The following is a 17,425-nucleotide window of genomic DNA, read 5'->3' as shown; positions in this document are numbered from 1 at the left end:
ATCTCCCTGCATACCCACTTCTGTCTGCTCCATGTGCCTTTGCATCTGCCACTTCACCCTGCCCAACAGTAGAGCCGGCCCCGAACGAGAGGCTGAGCCAAAGGCTGTGCAAGAGAGATGCGTTTTGGGGGATTTGACACAACTCTGCAGATGATTCACATCTCTTAGGTAAGTCCGAAGATGGAAGATTCCAGTTTTTGCCTTTCACGTCGTGGGGCTCCCCACCCCCACCCCGCGAAAGAGCAGAGCTACATAAGAATGCCTGCAGGCTCCTGGATGAATAATTGAAATCATCCAGCGTGGGTGGGTGTTTTTTGTAGGTGTGAGCAGAGATGGGGTTGTCATCTTCCACCAGAGGAGAAAAACAGTTGCACTCCACCATTCCTCTCCCCAATTACTTATTTACTAACCATTAAAAGCACTTAGGGAGGCTCTGGAACGATGTCACGAGCCCCCAAAGGAGGGCAGCCACCATTACTTTGAAAAGGACAGCAGCCTGAGAAAATCTAGCACACTTTAAAAGTATAATCCAGCCATGAAAAATGCAGGAGACAAAACTAGGGAGCGCAACATGGGACTTCTGCAATGGCGTCTCCCATTGCATCACAGAAGCAAGGCAGTTCAGAATCTTGCATTGAATCACGGCAACACAACCACCAACTTCAGCTTCTGTTCGTTCATGTTGCAGAAATACCGTATTTTTCGCCCTATAGGACGCACTTTTTCCCCTCCAAAAATGAAGGGGAAATGTGTGTGCGTCCTATGGGGCGAATGCAGGCTTTCGCTGAAGCCTGGAGAGCGAGAGGGGTCGGTGTGCACAGACCCCTCTCGCTCTCCAGGCTTCGCGGACCTCTCCGCAAGCAGCGGGAGCGCTCCCGCTGCTTGCGGAGAGTTGCCTGCATGCCAAAGCCTGCGCGCGCTGAGATCAGCGTGTCCAGGCTTCACGGACCTCTCCGCAAGCAGCGGGAGCCAGCGCTGGGCTCCCACAGCTTGCAGAGAGCTGCCTGTTTGGGGGCTGGGGTCAGGGGAAGCTCGCGCCTCCCCAGCCCTGGGCCTGGGGGGGAAATAATTTTTTCCCCTTTATTTCCCCCCCAAAAAACTAGGTGCGCCTTATGGGACGGTGCGTCCTATAGGGCGAAAAATACGGTAAACTTTAAAGGCTTATTGGTAGGAGGCTTGGGGAAAGCTCCCAGGGCAGAGAGGCATGGACATTGGGAGATCTAAGAGCTCTAGGATCCCTCTCTGATCCCACCCACCACATCTACAAAAGAAATCAAAGTGATCCGTGTTGAGACAACCAGGATTGCATCTTACGTGGGGGTTCGGGTCCAAGGGTCCCATGTATATGCAAAAACGTGTATATGCAAAAACTCCATGGGGGTATATATTCAAACTGCCCCCATGGAGTCACTGCCTATGTAAGCATCCCTAGCCTTCCTGAGCAGGTGCTCTGAAGGGGCCTTGCCCCCTAGCAAGGCAGATAGCTTAAAAGCTCGAGGCAAAAAGAGCTTTTGAGCTTTCTGCCTTGAGTTTAACTTGTGGGATTTCAGCCGGCCAGCCTTCAACCTTATGCGGTTGAAATCCCGGGAGTTAGGTACGTGTAAGAGGCAATGGGACACGGGTGGTGCTGTGGGTTAAACCACAGAGCCTAGGACTTGCCGATCAGAAGGTCGGCAGTTCAAATCCCTGCAACGGGGTGAGCTCCTGTTGCTCAGTCCCTGCTCCTGCCAACCTAGCAGTTCGAAAGCATGTCAAAGTGCAAGTAGATAAATAGGTACCGCTCCGGCGGGAAGGTAAAGGGCATTTCCGTGCGCTTCTCTGGTTCGCCAGAAGAGGCTGTCATTCTGGCCACTTGACCTGGAAGCTGTATGCCAGCTCCCTCAGCCAATAAAGTGAGATGAGCGCCGCAACCCCAGAGTCGGTCACGACTGGACCTAATGGTCGGGGGTCCCTTTACCTTTTTAAGAGGCAATCAGACTGTATGCTCAGCATCTGTGTTTGCAAGGCATATATTCCTGGCCTCTTTAGAAGGAGGCACTGCCCTGTAGGCTAAGGAAGAGCTGGATAAGGATGAGCTACTTTGGCTTAGAGTCATGCGGCCCGTTTTATGTGCCCTGCAGAGATAGGGTGCAGGGACAAAGAAAGGAGGTGGCATGGTGGATCCCTGCCATGTTGCAAATTCCATCCTCTTTGACTCTGGTCCCACTCACAGCCAATGTGCACCCAAACACCTCGAAGCTTGTGACTCTTGGCAGAAATCAGGTCACTTGACACAAAAGTTGCTCATTCCTGCAGTTTTCTTCTCCAGTTTTAAATTACCGTATTTTTCGCTCTATAAGATGCGCCCGACCATAAGACGCACCTAGTTTTTAGAGGAGGAAAACAAGAAATATTCTGAATCTGCGCAGTGCCTCTCCAGCAAAGCGGGAGGAGAAATGGAAGGGGCTCCATTTCTCCTCCCGCTTCGCTGAAGGGGCGCTGCGCAGCTCTCCCTCTCTGCGCAGTGCCTCTCCAGCGAAGCGAAGTCAGAACAGCAAGAGGGATCGCTGCACAGCGAAAGCAGCGATCCCTCTCTGCGCAGTGCCTCTCCAGCGAAGCGAAGTCAGAACAGCAAGAGGGATCGGTGCACAGCGAAAGCAGCGATCCCTCTTGCTGTGCTAGCTTCTGGGATAGTTGCACAGCCTACATTCACTCCATAAGACGCACACACATTTCCCCTTACTTTTTAGGAGGGGAAAAGTGTGTCTTATAGAGCGGAAAAATGCGATATAAATTTCCCGAATAAAAAAGAAAGAGTCAAGCCATATCCTTGAAGCTTGAGTTGCCTAAGGAAGCAATCTTTTATCAATTGGAAATCACTAGAGACTAATCAGTGGGGCAGGTAAAAGTATAAGGTAAAGGACCCCTGGATGGTTAAGTCCAGTCAAAGGCGACTATGGGGTTGCAAAGCGCATCTCTCTTTCAGGCCGAGGGAGCCGACATTTGTCCACAGACAGCTTTCCGGGTCATGTGGCCAGCAGGACTAAACCGCTTCTTGCGCAACGGGACACTGTGATGGAAACCAGAGCGCATGGAAATGCCGTTTACCTTCCCGCCGCAGTGGTACCTATTTATCTACTTGCACTGGCGTGCTTTGGAACTGCTAGGTTGGCCGAAGCCGAGACAGAGCAACGGTAGCTCACCCCGTCGCGGGGATTCGAACCGCCGACCTTCTGATCGGCAAGCCCAAGAGGCTCAGTGGTTTAGACCACAGTGCTACCTATGTCCCTGATTAGTGGGGGCAATTCTTAATTGGCAGGTCTAAGGTTGGAGCACTTCCTTATCTTTGAAGCCGTGTGCCTCTTATGGGTTCCTCTTACACAGTCATGGATAAGAAAGAAGAAATAAAGAAGGAAGGAAGGAAGGAAGGAAGGAAGGAAGGAAGGAAGGAAGGAAGGAAGGAAGGAAAGAAAGAAAGAAAGAAAGAAAGAAAGAAAGAAAGAAAGAAAGAAAGAAAGAAAGAAAGAAAGGGAAATGGCCACTTTGCAACAAGAAAAAATGGCCTTAGCTCAGTCGTTGGAACTACAACCTACTTGCTTCGTCCGAGTCGTAGCTGTTGGCCTCATCTTCCTCCTCCTCTGGAGGCGGCTGCCGTTGGGGTGCAGGTGCAGCAGGAGGGGCAGCAGTTTGGCTGTAGGGAGCCACCTGGCGCATAGGTCTCTCCCCTGCGGGTGACGGATATCCAGAGGCAGCTTTCTCATCCCTCGATGTCCCAGCGGCAGAGATGGGGGGATCAGCTTGGGGTGGAGCCATGGAAAGACTTCCTATGCAAGCAGAGAGAAAGACAGCGAGAGGAAGGAGACTGGTCACAGGTAAGAGTTCTAGGGTAGATTTCTTTCCTTTTTTCTAAAAAAATGTATAGTATAGTATAGTATAGTATAGTATAGTATAGTATAGTATAGTATAGTACAGTGGTACCTTGGGTTACATATGCTTCAGGTTACATACACTTCAGGTTACAGACTCCGCTAACCCAGAAATAGTACCTCGGGTTAAGAACTTTGCTTCAGGATAAGAACAGAAATCGTGTTTCGGCGGCGCGGCAGCAGCAGGAGGCCCCATTAGCTAAAGTGGTGCTTCAGGTTAAGAACAGATTCAGGTTAAGAACAGACCTCCGGAACAAATTAAGTACTTAACCCGAGGCACCACTGTATAGTATAGTATAGTATAGACAGAATCCAAAAGGAAAAACAAGACATGGTCAGGTTAACAAATACAGTCATACCTCATGTTATGTTTGCTTCATGTTACGTTCTTTCAGGTTACGTCCCGTGGCAACCCGGAAGTACCGGAACGGGTTACTTCCGGGTTTCACCACATGAGCAGAAGCGCTAAATCGCGCTTCGCACATGCGCACAAGCATCAAATCGCGCCACGCAGCTGCGCAGATATGGCACTTCAGGTTGTGCTGTTTTCATATTGTGAATGGGCCTCCGGAACGGATCCCGTTTGCAACCAGAGGTACCACTGTACTCAAGACGGCTCGTGCACAGATAAAATAGAACTAGCTAAAAACAAAGAAAAGATCTTTAAAATGTAAACAAACACCAATAGTATTCAAATAATATAAAAAGGTCCGTTAAAAACACAGGCAACAATTTAAAAAACTATCACTGCATCAACCCTTTCCTCAAAAACATTCAGTCCCTTGTTGTTTAGTCGTTTAGTCATGTACGACTCTTCGTGACCCCATGGACCAGAGCACGCCAGGCACTCCTGTCTTCCACTGCCTCCCACAGTTTGGTCAAACTCATGCTGGTAGCTTCGAGAACACTGTCCAACCAATTCAGTCCCTAGAGCAGTGTTACCCAAGCCTGGGTCTCCAGCTGTTTTTGGACTACAACTCCCATCATCCCTAGCTAGCAAGACCAGTGATCAGAGATGATGGGAATTGTAGTCCGAAAACAGCTGGAGATAACAGTCTTGGGTAACACTGCCGTCGAGGCCAGATGGAATAGGAATTTGTTAATATACAAATCAAACAGTTTGTACCTTGTCTTTCTGGAAAGCGACCTCCAGGGCCTGTCCCTTGCCTCCCCGCAGCAGCTGGGCCTGCAAAGCAAAAGTCTGCACTGAACTATAGGTATTCCCAACAAGGCACTTCTATTTCTCGCTCTTTACATCTTACATTTCAAAAGCAAAGAGGTGCGTTTAGGAATATCCTAAGGCACGGCCGGGGAAAGGGGGTCGATCTTCTATGGGACAGCCCTTAAGATATTTGAAGATGGCTCTCATATCTCCTCTTTGTCTCCTCCATCTTCCAGGCTAAACATACCCAACTCCTTCGACCATTCCTCATAAGGCTTTGCTTCCAGACTCTTGATCATCTCTCTATATATATGCACATAGTTTTTCAAATTAAAATTTTACAAAGATATATCAAACATAAATCATAAAAACAAGATTCCAAGGAAACTTCTGGACTTCCATTCTCCCCTTTGTGGGTGCTATTATTAATCATTTCTTCCCGCATCGTTGATGATGATCCAAATCTTTTACATCTCCACTGTGTCCAGAATACACCCTTAAACTACAAGTGATATTCCAATCCTACTTGCAATTTTAACTGTTTACAATGGTCTTTAAGATAAGTTATAAATTTTCCCCATTCCTTATTAAAATGTTGGTCTTCCTGATTTCTGACTCTTCTGGCCATTTCAGCATAGTCCATCAACTTCATCTGCCATTCTTCTCTGGTAGGAACTTTATCTTCTTTCCATCTCTGGGCCAATAACATCCATGCAGCCATGGTCACATACATAAATAGTCTTTTCTGCTCCCTTGATGACCCTTGATCATCCTGTCCGCCCTGCTCTGCACACCTTCCAGTTTGTCAAAATCCTTGCTGACAAACGGCTCTCTGTCCTTCCTTCATCCAGGTGACCAGAGCTCAAGAGTACATTTCAGCTGGGCAAAAACACTAAAGCAGGAAGGGAAGACCAAGAAGGGAGGCGGTTTGGGGAGGGAATGGCCTCCAGAGTGCCCCAGGGGGCAGATAGAGAGGCCGAGGGGGCAGTTTTGATCCTCTACCCCTGTCCTAAGACCAAGGTCTCAAAGGGACATTTCAGCTGGTCGAGGGAATGGGGGTGAATTTCATGGGGCCTGGCATGGTGCTGCCTCGTCAAGCTGCCAGGGCGTTTGTAGAGATTCAAAATGGCAGCCAGCAACAGGAGAAGAAGAGGGTGTGCCAATGAGTTCACCTGCCTGCTCTCAGGATTCAGCCCCAGCACCCCCCAAAAAATACCAAGAGGACAGATCTTAGCCTCTGTTTCCTTACAGAGCTGCACACATACCGTATTTTTCGCTCTATAGGACGCACCGGACCATAGGAGGGGGAGAATGGGGGGGTCTTGTTCTCCCCCTCCAAAACAAGGTGCGTCCTGTGCGTTCAAGGTGCGTTCACCCAAAGCCTCCAGAGTCCAGCGGGAGTTCCCACTGGGCTCCAGAGGCTTTGGGTTCCTTTCGACCTGCTCTTTGGGACTGGCGGGGGAGAGCGCGGGGGGGGAGAGACCAGGCCGGGGAGCAGTGGGAAGGCGGTGCTGCCCCCCGAGCTTGTGGGGCTGGCGGTGGGGGGAAGCGCTGCTTTCCCCCACCGCCAGCCTCCAAACCAGGTTGGGGAGCAGCACAGAGGCGGCACGCCGCCTTCCCGCTGCCCCCTGAGCTTGTGGGGCTGGCGGTGGGGGGAAGTGCTGCAGCCTTCCCCCCACCTTCGTACAGCCTTTGTAGCCTCCACAGGGCAGCGGCGTGAAGGCACCCCGCTGCCCTGCGGAGGCTTTGCGCAGCTAACCCCAAGCTAGAACAGCGAGACGGAGCACTGCGCAGCGCTCCGTCTCCCTGTTGTGGCTTTGGGCTTAGCCGCGCAGCCTGCTTTCACTCTATAGGAAGCACACACATTTCCCCTTAATTTTTGGAGGGGAAAAATGTGCGTCCTATAGAGCGAAAAATACGGTATATCAGGGCATTCAGCCTGGCAGTGAAAACAAGAGACTCTATCCCAGACTTCCTCAACTTCAGCCTTCCAGATGTTTTTGGCCTACAACTCCCATGATCCCTATCTAGCAGGACCAGTGGTCAGGGATGATGGGAATTGTAGTCTCAAAACATCGGGAGGGCCAAGGCTGAGGTAGCCTGCTCTACCCCTTGTCCAAAACAGTAAGGAAAAGCAGCACAAGGTCTCTTGTTCCAATTTATTCTGGTTTTAAAAGGTACTGTTGGAAGGGGAGAAATACCCTGGAACTCAACAATCACCAGGCATACCTTGTTCTGCCACCTGGGCAGGTGGATTCTGGTGAGAAGCCAGAGGCCTAGCACTTGCAGCCTGGGCAGAAGCAGGTTGCTTCACACCTTAAAAAAAGAAGAAAGTATAATTGTCAGCATATCACAAAGTTCCCGGAATTTGTGTTATTGAATCTGTATTTAAATGAGAACCAGGACCTGGCAGATAAACCATTTTTGGGGATTCTCTTAATGGCAGCACAAAGGGTTAAAAAAATGTGCAATTTTTTATTTTTTATACTAACTTTGTTGACATTTTTAAAAACAATTACCAAGCATATAGTGTTGCCTTCCAAGACAGATGTTAAGCCTTATGTGCAATCATCCGCATGGGCATCAATACAGAAAATCTTAAAACATTTGAAAACTTGAACACTTGATTCAGGAGAGTATGGGACATTGTCGTTAATGGGGATATTGACCCACAAATGAAGACTGGCAAGAGGAACAAAGCACAAGGATTGCCTTTAACAGTGAAGCTTTATTTCGTTCATAAATTCTCCAGAAAACACACAGGATTAAACTAGCTTGTGGGTCACTTAATAAGAATGAGTTTTACAGATGTGTATGGCTATAAGTTGTGGTGCATGTACAGGAACACAGGTATTTATAATGTATTTGGGGGGGGTGACTAGGGAAATTTAAAGAATAAAAACTATTTTTTAAAAAAAAAGTGGGGGGGGGGAGAAAGCAGAGATTAGGGAGGAGCATCACATGTCTCAGGCGGAATAGTCTAAGTGCCACAGCTAAAGGGGCTGTTTAGAATCCATTATGCCTTGGAGCCATAACAACTATCAGTAGAGGTTTCCTCAGTTTTGCTACCAGAAAACCAACCATTGCCTGTACACTCCTCCATTAGTGCGCCATCTTTGTTCCGCTCAGACTCCTCTGCGATGCGCGTCGATGAGTGCATCCAATTGTAGTCTCAAAGCACCAGGACCATCTTTAGCATATCATAGAATCATAGAGTTGAAAGAGACCACAAGGGCCATCGAGTCCAACCCCCTGCCAAGCAGGAAACACCATCAGAGCACTCCTGACATATGGTTGTCAAGCCTCTGCTTAAAGACCTCCAAAGTAGGAGACTCCACCACACTCCTTGGCAGCAAATTCCACTGTCGAACAGCTCTTACTGTCAGGAAGTTCTTCCTAATGTTTAGGTGGAATCTTCTTTCTTGTAGTTTGGATCCATTGCTCCGTGTCCGCTTCTCTGGAGCAGCAGAAAACAACCTTTCTCCCTCCTCTATATGACATCCTTTTATATATTTGAACATGGCTATCATATCACCCCTTAACCTCCTCTTCTCCAGGCTAAACATGCCCAGCTCCCTTAGCCGTTCCTCATAAGGCATCGTTTCCAGGCCTTTGACCATTTTGGTTGCCCTCCTCTGGACATGTTCCAGTTTGTCAGTGTCCTTCTTGAATTGTGGTGCCCAGAACTGGACACAGTACTCCAGGTGAGGTCTGACCAGAGCAGAATACAGTGGCACTATTACTTCCCTTGATCTAGATGCTATACTCCTATTGATGCAGCCCAGAATTGCATTTGCGCCGGGGTGCAAAGATTCAATCAGCGCCCCAAATTACCATATTTCCCCGTGTATTAGACGAGGTTGTCCTATACACGGATGGGGGGAGGGGAGCTGTGCACTGCCAGCATAGCTGTCAACTTTTCCCTTTTCTTGCAAGGAATCCTATTCGGAATAAGGGAATTTCCCTTTAAAAAAAGGAAAACATTGACAGCTATGACTGCCAGCCATCTGATTGGCAGGTGCGCAACTCTCTCCCATGCCACTGCGGGAGGAGAGCACTTCCCGCAGAGGCTTAGGAGGGAAGCTGCGTGCCTGCCAGCCATCTGGCGCCTCCCAGAATTCAGCGCCGGGGTGCCCTGCACCCCTTGCATCCCCGGGTAAAGACGACCCTGCAAAGCACTACGCCAGAGCTTTCCAAACTCCTTATGTCGGTGACACACTTTTTAGACATGCGTTATTTTGCAACGCAGGGGACACCGGTGGCGCTGTGGGTTAAACCACAGAGCCTAGGACTTGCCGATAGGAAGGTCGGCGGTTCGAATCCCTGCAACAGGGTGAGCTCCCATTGCTCGGTCCCTGCTCCTGCCAACCTAGCAGTTCGAAAGTACGTCAAAGTGCAAGTAGATAAATAGGTATCACTCTGGCGGGAAGGTAAACGGCGTTTCCGTGCGCTGCTCTGGTTCGCCAGAAGTGGCTTAGTCATGCTAGCCACATGACCCGGAAGCTGCACGCCGGCTCCCTCGGCCAGTAAAGCGAGATGAGCGCCGCAACCCCAGAGTCGGCCATGACTGGACCTAATGGTCAGGGGTCCCTTTACCTTTTTATTTTGCGACACAGTAATTCAGTTTCACTAGCAAGGTAAAACGAACCCCTTATAAGAGATACGGACCCACATCGTGCGACACACCTGCACACTGCGGCCGACACACTAAAGTGTCACGACACGCAGTTTGGAAAGTTCTGCACTACACACACCCAACCCCCTGCCGTCCAATCTGCCTGCTATACCCATTGTTATTTCCTTCAATAAAGGCTTGTTCCCCAATTTTCCTTCTCATCCATCCGAAGCCACTCGCTCCACAGCCATTTAAAACTTTAATTCCCTCAGCACCTCCAGCGGCCAGAAAAAGCAGGCAGCGGGCAATCGCAGCTCTATCTGTCCAATAGGAACCAGAAACATTCTATTTAGGCTGTTAAACCGAGGAAAGCTTGTTTTTCTCAATGAAATCATGGATAAAACCGTTTGTAAATGCAGGATTCTTGCTTTTGGAACTTGAAAATCGTGTGTGGCCCCTTGCATTATGGGAAACCTGGTGTCTGCATGGTCTTTTTACCTTTACCTCAAAGTGTGAGACCACGTAGGCCGATACCCATCAGGGGAAGCACCTAAAGGGTTCTCCTTTCTTTTCCTTTTGATCAATGACCCTAGATAGCGTCAACGGTCCCCAAATATTCTACTGTTTGCCCAGGTGCACTGCCTAAAGGGATCATGAAGGCCCTGCCAGATATCACGGTTGTCATGTCAACAAAACCCAGCAAAAACCTATTTCTAATGCCAATGCTTTGTGTAAACTCCGTCTGGAACTACAGTGGTACCTCGGGTTACATACGCTTCAGGTTACAGACTCTGCTAACCCAGAAATAGTGCTTCAGGTTAAGAACTTTGCTTCAGGATGAGAATAGAAATTGTGCTCCGGTGGCGCGGCAGCAGCAGGAGGCCCCATTAGCTAAAGTGGTGCTTCAGGTTAAGAAGAGTTTCAGGTTAAGTACAGACCTCCAGAACGAATTAAGTACTTAACCCGAAGTACCACTGTATGTAAATCTTGCTAATAATCAGGAACGTGACACACCTTGACCTGCCTGGCCCACTGTAACTGCACCAAATGTGTGGTGTAATTTTGACATTTACCCAATGACTCTGACTGCTTTCTTGTAACATCTCCTCATGTTGTCTTATGAGGAAAGCGACCCCAGACTCAGTGGGAGTTCTCCAAGTTGCCAATCTAGTCACTTAAAAATGGAAACTGATTATCCCTGATCTGTCTGTACCCACTGAGACTTTTGTCTCATCCACAGATGCCTAGAAAGCACTTTTGCTTGTCCTGAGCTTTCTTCGGCACGAGACCAAGCGGTTTTGAATTTGCTCCGCCACTTTCCCCCGGAAAACCCATTCTTTAGCGCTAATCGGAACAAACAGCAATCTGTAGGAAACCCAATTGCCATTTGTTCTGATTCAGCACTAAAGATCAGGTTTCCCCAGGGGAAATGGAGGTGTGGATTAGCCCTCTCTCACTACCAACGGGGCTATACCTGATGTGACTACAATTGGATTAAGTCCCAGACCCTTTGGGGGGGGGGGAATGGATAGCTGGGTGCGGTTACCTGTGGAAGGTGGGGAGGACACTTAACACAATCTCAGAGGCAGTCATGTTCTGCCTATTCTAAAGGCTGACTCGTGGAAATATAAAATACTAGGTTTTGGAGCACAATATTAAGCCCCGGGACTTAGCTACAAAACTGTGCAGTTTTACTCCTAAAGAAGGCAGAAAATAATCTCTCGCTTCCCCCACCAGATAAATAACTCAAGTGGGTCAGCTATATTTAGGATAAAAGGAATAAAAACACAGCCAGCGATCAGAAACTAGGAAGCGGATAAGAGAAACCCTGATCAAAAACACCTTTTTAGGTTGTTGTTGTTTTAAAAAAAAATCTGCATCCATTACTCTGAAAATCCCTGAAGAAAAGATTGAGAGGTGAGATGAGAGCTGTGATGGCCTGGGACTCGGGCTTGGTCTCGGAACCAGAGGAGACTCAGTCTGCACCGGATCCTTTGCCTCAGGCATCATCTGAACCAAGTCTGGGGCCTGATTCTGAAGAGTCCCAGTCTGCACAGGTTCCTCTGCAACAAACACCATCTGGCCGAGTCAGGGGCCTGAGCCTGCCCTGGCTCCAGATGCGGGGATGACCTCGTTGCCTTCAGCTGGGACATCACTTACAGCTGCTCCACTACTGGTTTGGTCAGGGGAGGCTGAGGTGTCCTCTGGGTCTAGTAACCCACCGACATCTCCCAAGCTGCAGAGACTCAGGTCTGAGAGAAGGAGACACCTGAGTACTCGCAGTAGGAGTGCTCGCCTCCGGGTGAAACAGGGAGGTGAGTCGCCGGGGGATCAGGACCGGCCGTTACCCTGACAAAGATAAAAGGCTGTTGGACCCCGCCCCAGGTTGCGGGAGCAACATTGCTGTATGCCAGATCCTGCCTGAGATCCTGTACCTGTCCTTGCCTGGTTTCCTGCCTCGTGTCCTACCTTGGCCCTGTCAGACTGACTCCTAGAGGAACCTTCGGATTCTGGACTGGTCCTGGATCGCGTTTTTCGGGTTACCACCGGGCCCAGCACAAGAGCCATCTTCAAATATCTGAAGGGCTTTCTCGTGGAAGATGGAACAAGCTTGTTTCCTCCTGCTCCAGAGTCTAGGACTCGCACCAGCAGACTCAAGTTGCAACCTTAGCAAGAACTTTCTGGCGTTAAGAGCTGTTCGACGTTGGAGTGGTCCAACTCAGAAGGTGGTGGACTCTCCTTCTTTGGAGGTTTCAAAGCAGAGGTTGGATGGCCACCTGTCATGGATACTTTAGTTGTGATTCCTCCCTTGCAGGGAGTTGGACTAGATATCTCCTTGGGCGTCCCTTCCAACTCTACAATTCTGAGTCTAAACAGAAACCCCATCAAAGGAAAGGAAAGAATTGCCCGACAGTTTGGTTGTTTTCTCCACCCACCCGCTTTCTCAGACTTCCTCTATGCTCACCTGCCTCAAACAAACTTGAACGTGTTATTATCACAGCTAATGAATCCCTGACAGGCGGCCACCCATCCAGCTTAAAAACCTGCAATGAACAAGGTGGAACGGAATGCAATTAAAAGGATTGATGGACCAGATCTGTAGAGAGGGAGAAAGGTGCCAAAGTGGATTAACTGGGGAAAGACTTTCTGTCAAGAAAAAATGAACTGTTTTCAGCCTGCAAGCAAGAGGCTTAGGAATGTGACCCTGTAAAAACAGCAGCAAAGGGAACGAGAAAAGGGACCCAATATCCCTCCGCAACAGGTCTGAGAACATGGATTTGAATGACTACACACGTGAAAGGGAAATATGGAAAACAAAAAGAATACTGTTTGTGAAGTTGTATACAGTGATACCTCGAGTTACATACGCTTCAGGTTACATATGCTTCAGGTTACAGACTCCGCTAACCCAGAAATAGTACCTCGGGTTAAGAACTTTGCTTCAGGATGAGAACAGAAATCGTGCTTCGGCGGCGCAGCGGCAGCGGGAGGCCCCATTAGCTAAAGTGCTGCTTCAGGTTAAGAACAGTTTCAGGTTAAGAACGGACCTCCGGAACGAATTAAGTACTTAACCCGAGGTACCACTGTACAGTGGACGCTTGGGTTGAGAACGTGATCCACGCAGGAGGCACATTCGCAACCCGCAGCCTCCGCAACCTGCAGCATCGTGTCTGCGCATGCGCAGGTTGCAATTCGGCACTTCTGCGCATGAGCAAGCACCAAAACCTGGAAGTACCCATTCTGGTACTTTCAGGTTCGGCGCAGTGCGAAGCATCTGTAACATGAGTTATGACTGTATTGGCAGCTGTGAGAATGCTTTACATCTAACGAAGATTTCAAGCGGATTTTAAGAAAAAAGGAAGTGGCAACAACAGACGAAATGGACGTATGTTGGCAACAGGATTGGGAAACCTGATTTTTTTTTAAAGTATTAAATTAAATAAATTAGGCTTGATTTGTATCAATTTGGAAAACGAATAAAATTATTATTTTTTAAAGTAAACTGGAAGCAAAAAACCTGCAATGAAGGAGAGTATACCACCTTTTGAGGGAGTCTGTGCCACTGTCGAACAGCTCTTGCTGTCATAAACTTCTTCCTGGCGTTTAGTCAGAATTTCCTTTCCTGTCACTGGAATCCATCAGTTCAGGTCCTGCCCTCTGGAGCAGCAGGGAAAAAAGGTTGCTCTATCTACCATGGGCCAACCCTTCAGATCATTGAAGATAGCTCTCTGAGATACCTCTCAGTCTTCTCTTCTCCAAGCTAAACAAACCCAACTCCCTATACAGTGGTACCTCGGGTTACATACGCTTCAGGTTGCAGACTCCACTAACCCAGAAATTGTAGGAGTGCAAATATCCAGAGTGTGGGGTCAGGTGGGATTACTATGAGGAATTATAAAATATGAATCAAGCCATTGTGTCCACGATGAATGCATTGTGTTGACTGGGTTAGATACATTGACAATAGTTTCTGATCAAATCCCACAACCCTCTGCATCTCTGGCCATTTCCTCTACTGTCCATTTCTCTTGCTTGACAAGTCACGTACACAGCCCAGTTGCTTCGCCAGGCAGGCATCCTGGGCCATAAAGATAGTGGGCAAGTTTCTTTGATGTAGCTTTTCTGATATGTTAATCTTAGGATGTTAATCTTAGGGCCAGGAAACAGATCTCACCTGAAGGTGATAATGATCGCTGTCCTTCTGACCATCCTTCTTATCATGTGTATTGCTTGTTTATGACCTCAGGGGTTGCCAAATGCACCCCTCTGTAGTTCTGTTTTGTTTACCCCAGGGACACGGGTGGCGCTGTGGGTAAAACCTCAGCGCCTAGGATTTGCTGATCGCATGGTCGGAGGTTCGAATCCCCGCGGTGGGGTGCGCTCCCGTTGCTCGGTCCCAGCGCCTGCCAACCTAGCAGTTTGAAAGCACCCTCAGGTACAAGTAGATAAATAGGGACCGCTTAATAGCGGGAAGGTAAACGGCGTTTCCGTGTGCTGCGCTGCCTCGCCAGAGCAGCTTCGTCAAGCTGGCCACGTGACCCGGAAGTGTCTGCGGACAGCGCTGGCTCCCGGCCTCTAGAGTGAGATGAGCGTACAATCCTAGAGTCTGTCAAGACTGGCCCGTACGGGCAGGGGTACCTTTACCTTTTACCTTTGTTTACCCCAGAAATCTGTGTGCTTAATTAGTTCTGGTAGTTTAACTTTGTCCCCACGTGGGGTTTGTTGAAATGCTCAGATGAAATCTGATTGGTTCTTATGAACACTCTGTAAAAAGTTCTTTTGTGTACCTGGGCCGAGGGGTGGAGAGACACAGAGAGATTATTATATGCACCCTTCCTAGAGTCTTGCTGGTTCAAGCCTCTGTGTGTATTCTTATTAATCAGAGTTCAATCCTTCCTTTACTTTGGGAACGCCTCAAGAAATAGTACCTCGGGTTAAGAACTTTGCTTCAGGATAAGAACAGAAATCGTGCTCCAGCGGCGCAGCGGCAGCAGGAGGCCCCATTAGCTAAAGTGGTGCTTCAGGTTAAGAACAGTTTCAGGTTAGGAACGGACCTCTGGAATGAATTAAGTACTTAACCCGAGGTACCACTGTACTACCACTGTACTACCATTTACCCGAAGAGAAGCCCCTGCGGAACGCAAGGGAACTTTTTATCCCCAGCGGACAGATGCAGGATTGTACTTTAATTGAGTTTGCACTGTGGCAAGATTTGGACAGGAGAGATGCTGGCACGCAGTCAGCCAGTTTGCTGCCCCAGATCTTGAGATAATGAGATCAAACATTGCAGCATCGTTTTTTGCAATTCAGCCAAGATGAAAGCCAGGAGTCCATATGGCAGGAGGCGAGGGGATTACATGATGGGTATATCTCTTCTGCGGCAGGCTGTTTAAACATTCCCTGCATCGCGGAGGAATCTTGGGTCCTTTCCAGTTTGTGTTTAGCTCACAGGGCAAAAACCTACCCTCTTGGCTCCCCTAGCTAAGACCCCATCAAAAGACCCCGTCATCCTACAGTCCCCATCTTGGGAGACTCGCTCCTTGACAGATGCTGTCCATCAGCTGTTAGCTTTTTTCCGTACCAGGGCAATTTCCAAGGCCATATTACACCAAAGTCTAAAGGGACAACGCAGCTGCGAAGCAGGGAAACACAACTGACAGCATCACAAACACAGCAGCTGTGTTAATGTCAACTTGTGAAGCTGCAGTCGGTACAGAATGCTGCAGCACAATTGCTGGCAGGAGTGAGACCCCAACAGCAAAGAACACCTGTGCTCAGAGAGCGGCGCTGGCTGCCAATTTGCTACTGGGCCCAGTCCAAGGTGTTTATATTGGTACATAAAACCTTTAACAACTTGGGACCAGCTTACCTGTGAGAACACCTTGCCTCATATACGCTCCCTCGACTGCTTTGATCTGCAGAGCTGGCATCGCTACAGCTGCCACATAATCCTCGTTACACATTTATAAGAAATCAGTCTTTCAGTATGGCAGCACACAAACTTTGGAACTCCCTACATATTGACATCAGGCAATCACTTCTTTTGGCACCTGCTAAAAACCTTTTTCTTTAGACAAGCTTACTCAGGTGTTTACAAAGTCAGCGAGAGTTTTAATGTTTTTAGCTTCCTGCTGATGTTAAAAATCCTTTTTTTCCTGTTTTTCAAATAGCTGTTTTCAACTGCATTTACTGTTTCATTGTTTCCGAAAATTGCTTTGAGATTTGTTTGGGGTTTTCTTTTGCAAACAAGTGGCATATCAATTTATTAATTAAAAATAAATTAAGGCGTTATAAAGGCATTTTTCCTAAAAATCGTAGAATTGTAGTGTTGGAAAGGACCTAAATAGGTAGAATGTGAACCTGTGTTTTCATCAGTTTAGGGTTTGCTGTTTGTTTTAATTATTCTCTGAATGCTTTAAATGGCTGTTTTTAAGATGGTGACAACTCTTGCCTGCCTCCAATCTGTTCTCCCAGGTGAGCGGCATGGGGCTTAGCATGGGGCACTAGAATATATTATAGGTGGAACATTCTCACATGAGTGCAGGTACCGTATTTTTCGCCCTATAGGACGCACTTTTTCCCCTCCAAAAATGAATGGGAAATGTGTGTGCGTCCTATGGGGCGAATGCAGGCTTTTGCTGAAGCCTGGAGAGCGAGAGGGGTCGGTGCACACCGACCCCTCTTGCTCTCCAGGCTTCAGGAAGCTATCCGCAAGCTTGTGGAGCCCGGCGGGAGTTCCCTCTGGGCTCCGCAGGCTTGCGGATAGGTGCTTGCAGCCCGAAGTCTGGGGAGCGCGGCACTGCACACCCCAGGCTTCGGGCAGCTATCCGCAAGCCTGCAGAGCACGGCGGGAGTTCCTGCCGGACGCCGCAGGCTTGCGGATAGCTGCCGTAAGCCCGGGGTGCGCAGTGGGCTACAGCGCTGCACTCCCCGGGCTTTGGATAGCAGCAAGCTCCGGGACCGATGGCGAGGTTGAGTGCAACCTCGCCATGGCTCCCGGACCCGTTCTGGGGGCTGGGGTCAGCTCGGGCTTCCCCCGCCCCCAGCCCCGCAAGCTCCAGGAGTGATGGCGAGGTTCAGCGCAACCTTGCCTTCGCTCCCGGACCCCCAGCCCCGAGGCTAAAAACGAAGCCAAGACAGCTAGTGGGATCAATCCCGCTCGCTGTCATGGCTTCTTTGCTCTTTGGGGCTTGGGGGGGGGATTTTTTTCCCCTTTATTTCCCCCCCCCAAAAAAATAATAA

General features: G+C 48.9%; 1 protein-coding gene across 3 annotated transcripts in view; it reads right to left on the bottom strand.

The window, feature by feature from the left end:
* The window catches only part of RPH3A (rabphilin 3A), a 128,438-nt gene that overhangs the window by 23,410 nt on the left and 87,603 nt on the right, over nt 1-17,425 (bottom strand). For all 3 annotated transcript variants that reach the window (XM_081203043.1, XM_081203044.1, XM_081203042.1), the window contains 3 exons: nt 7,297-7,383; nt 5,032-5,091; nt 3,573-3,803 (listed from right to left, as the gene is read on the bottom strand). In XM_081203043.1, coding sequence (XP_081059169.1) covers nt 3,573-3,803; nt 5,032-5,091; nt 7,297-7,383 — 378 coding nt within the window. The remainder of the gene's footprint in view (nt 1-3,572; nt 3,804-5,031; nt 5,092-7,296; nt 7,384-17,425) is intronic.

This window comes from Podarcis bocagei, assembly GCF_964188305.1.
Source record: "Podarcis bocagei genome assembly, chromosome: 7".
NCBI classification, from domain to species: Eukaryota; Metazoa; Chordata; class Lepidosauria; order Squamata; family Lacertidae; genus Podarcis; species Podarcis bocagei.
This window is presented reverse-complemented; position numbering and strand designations above follow the sequence as displayed.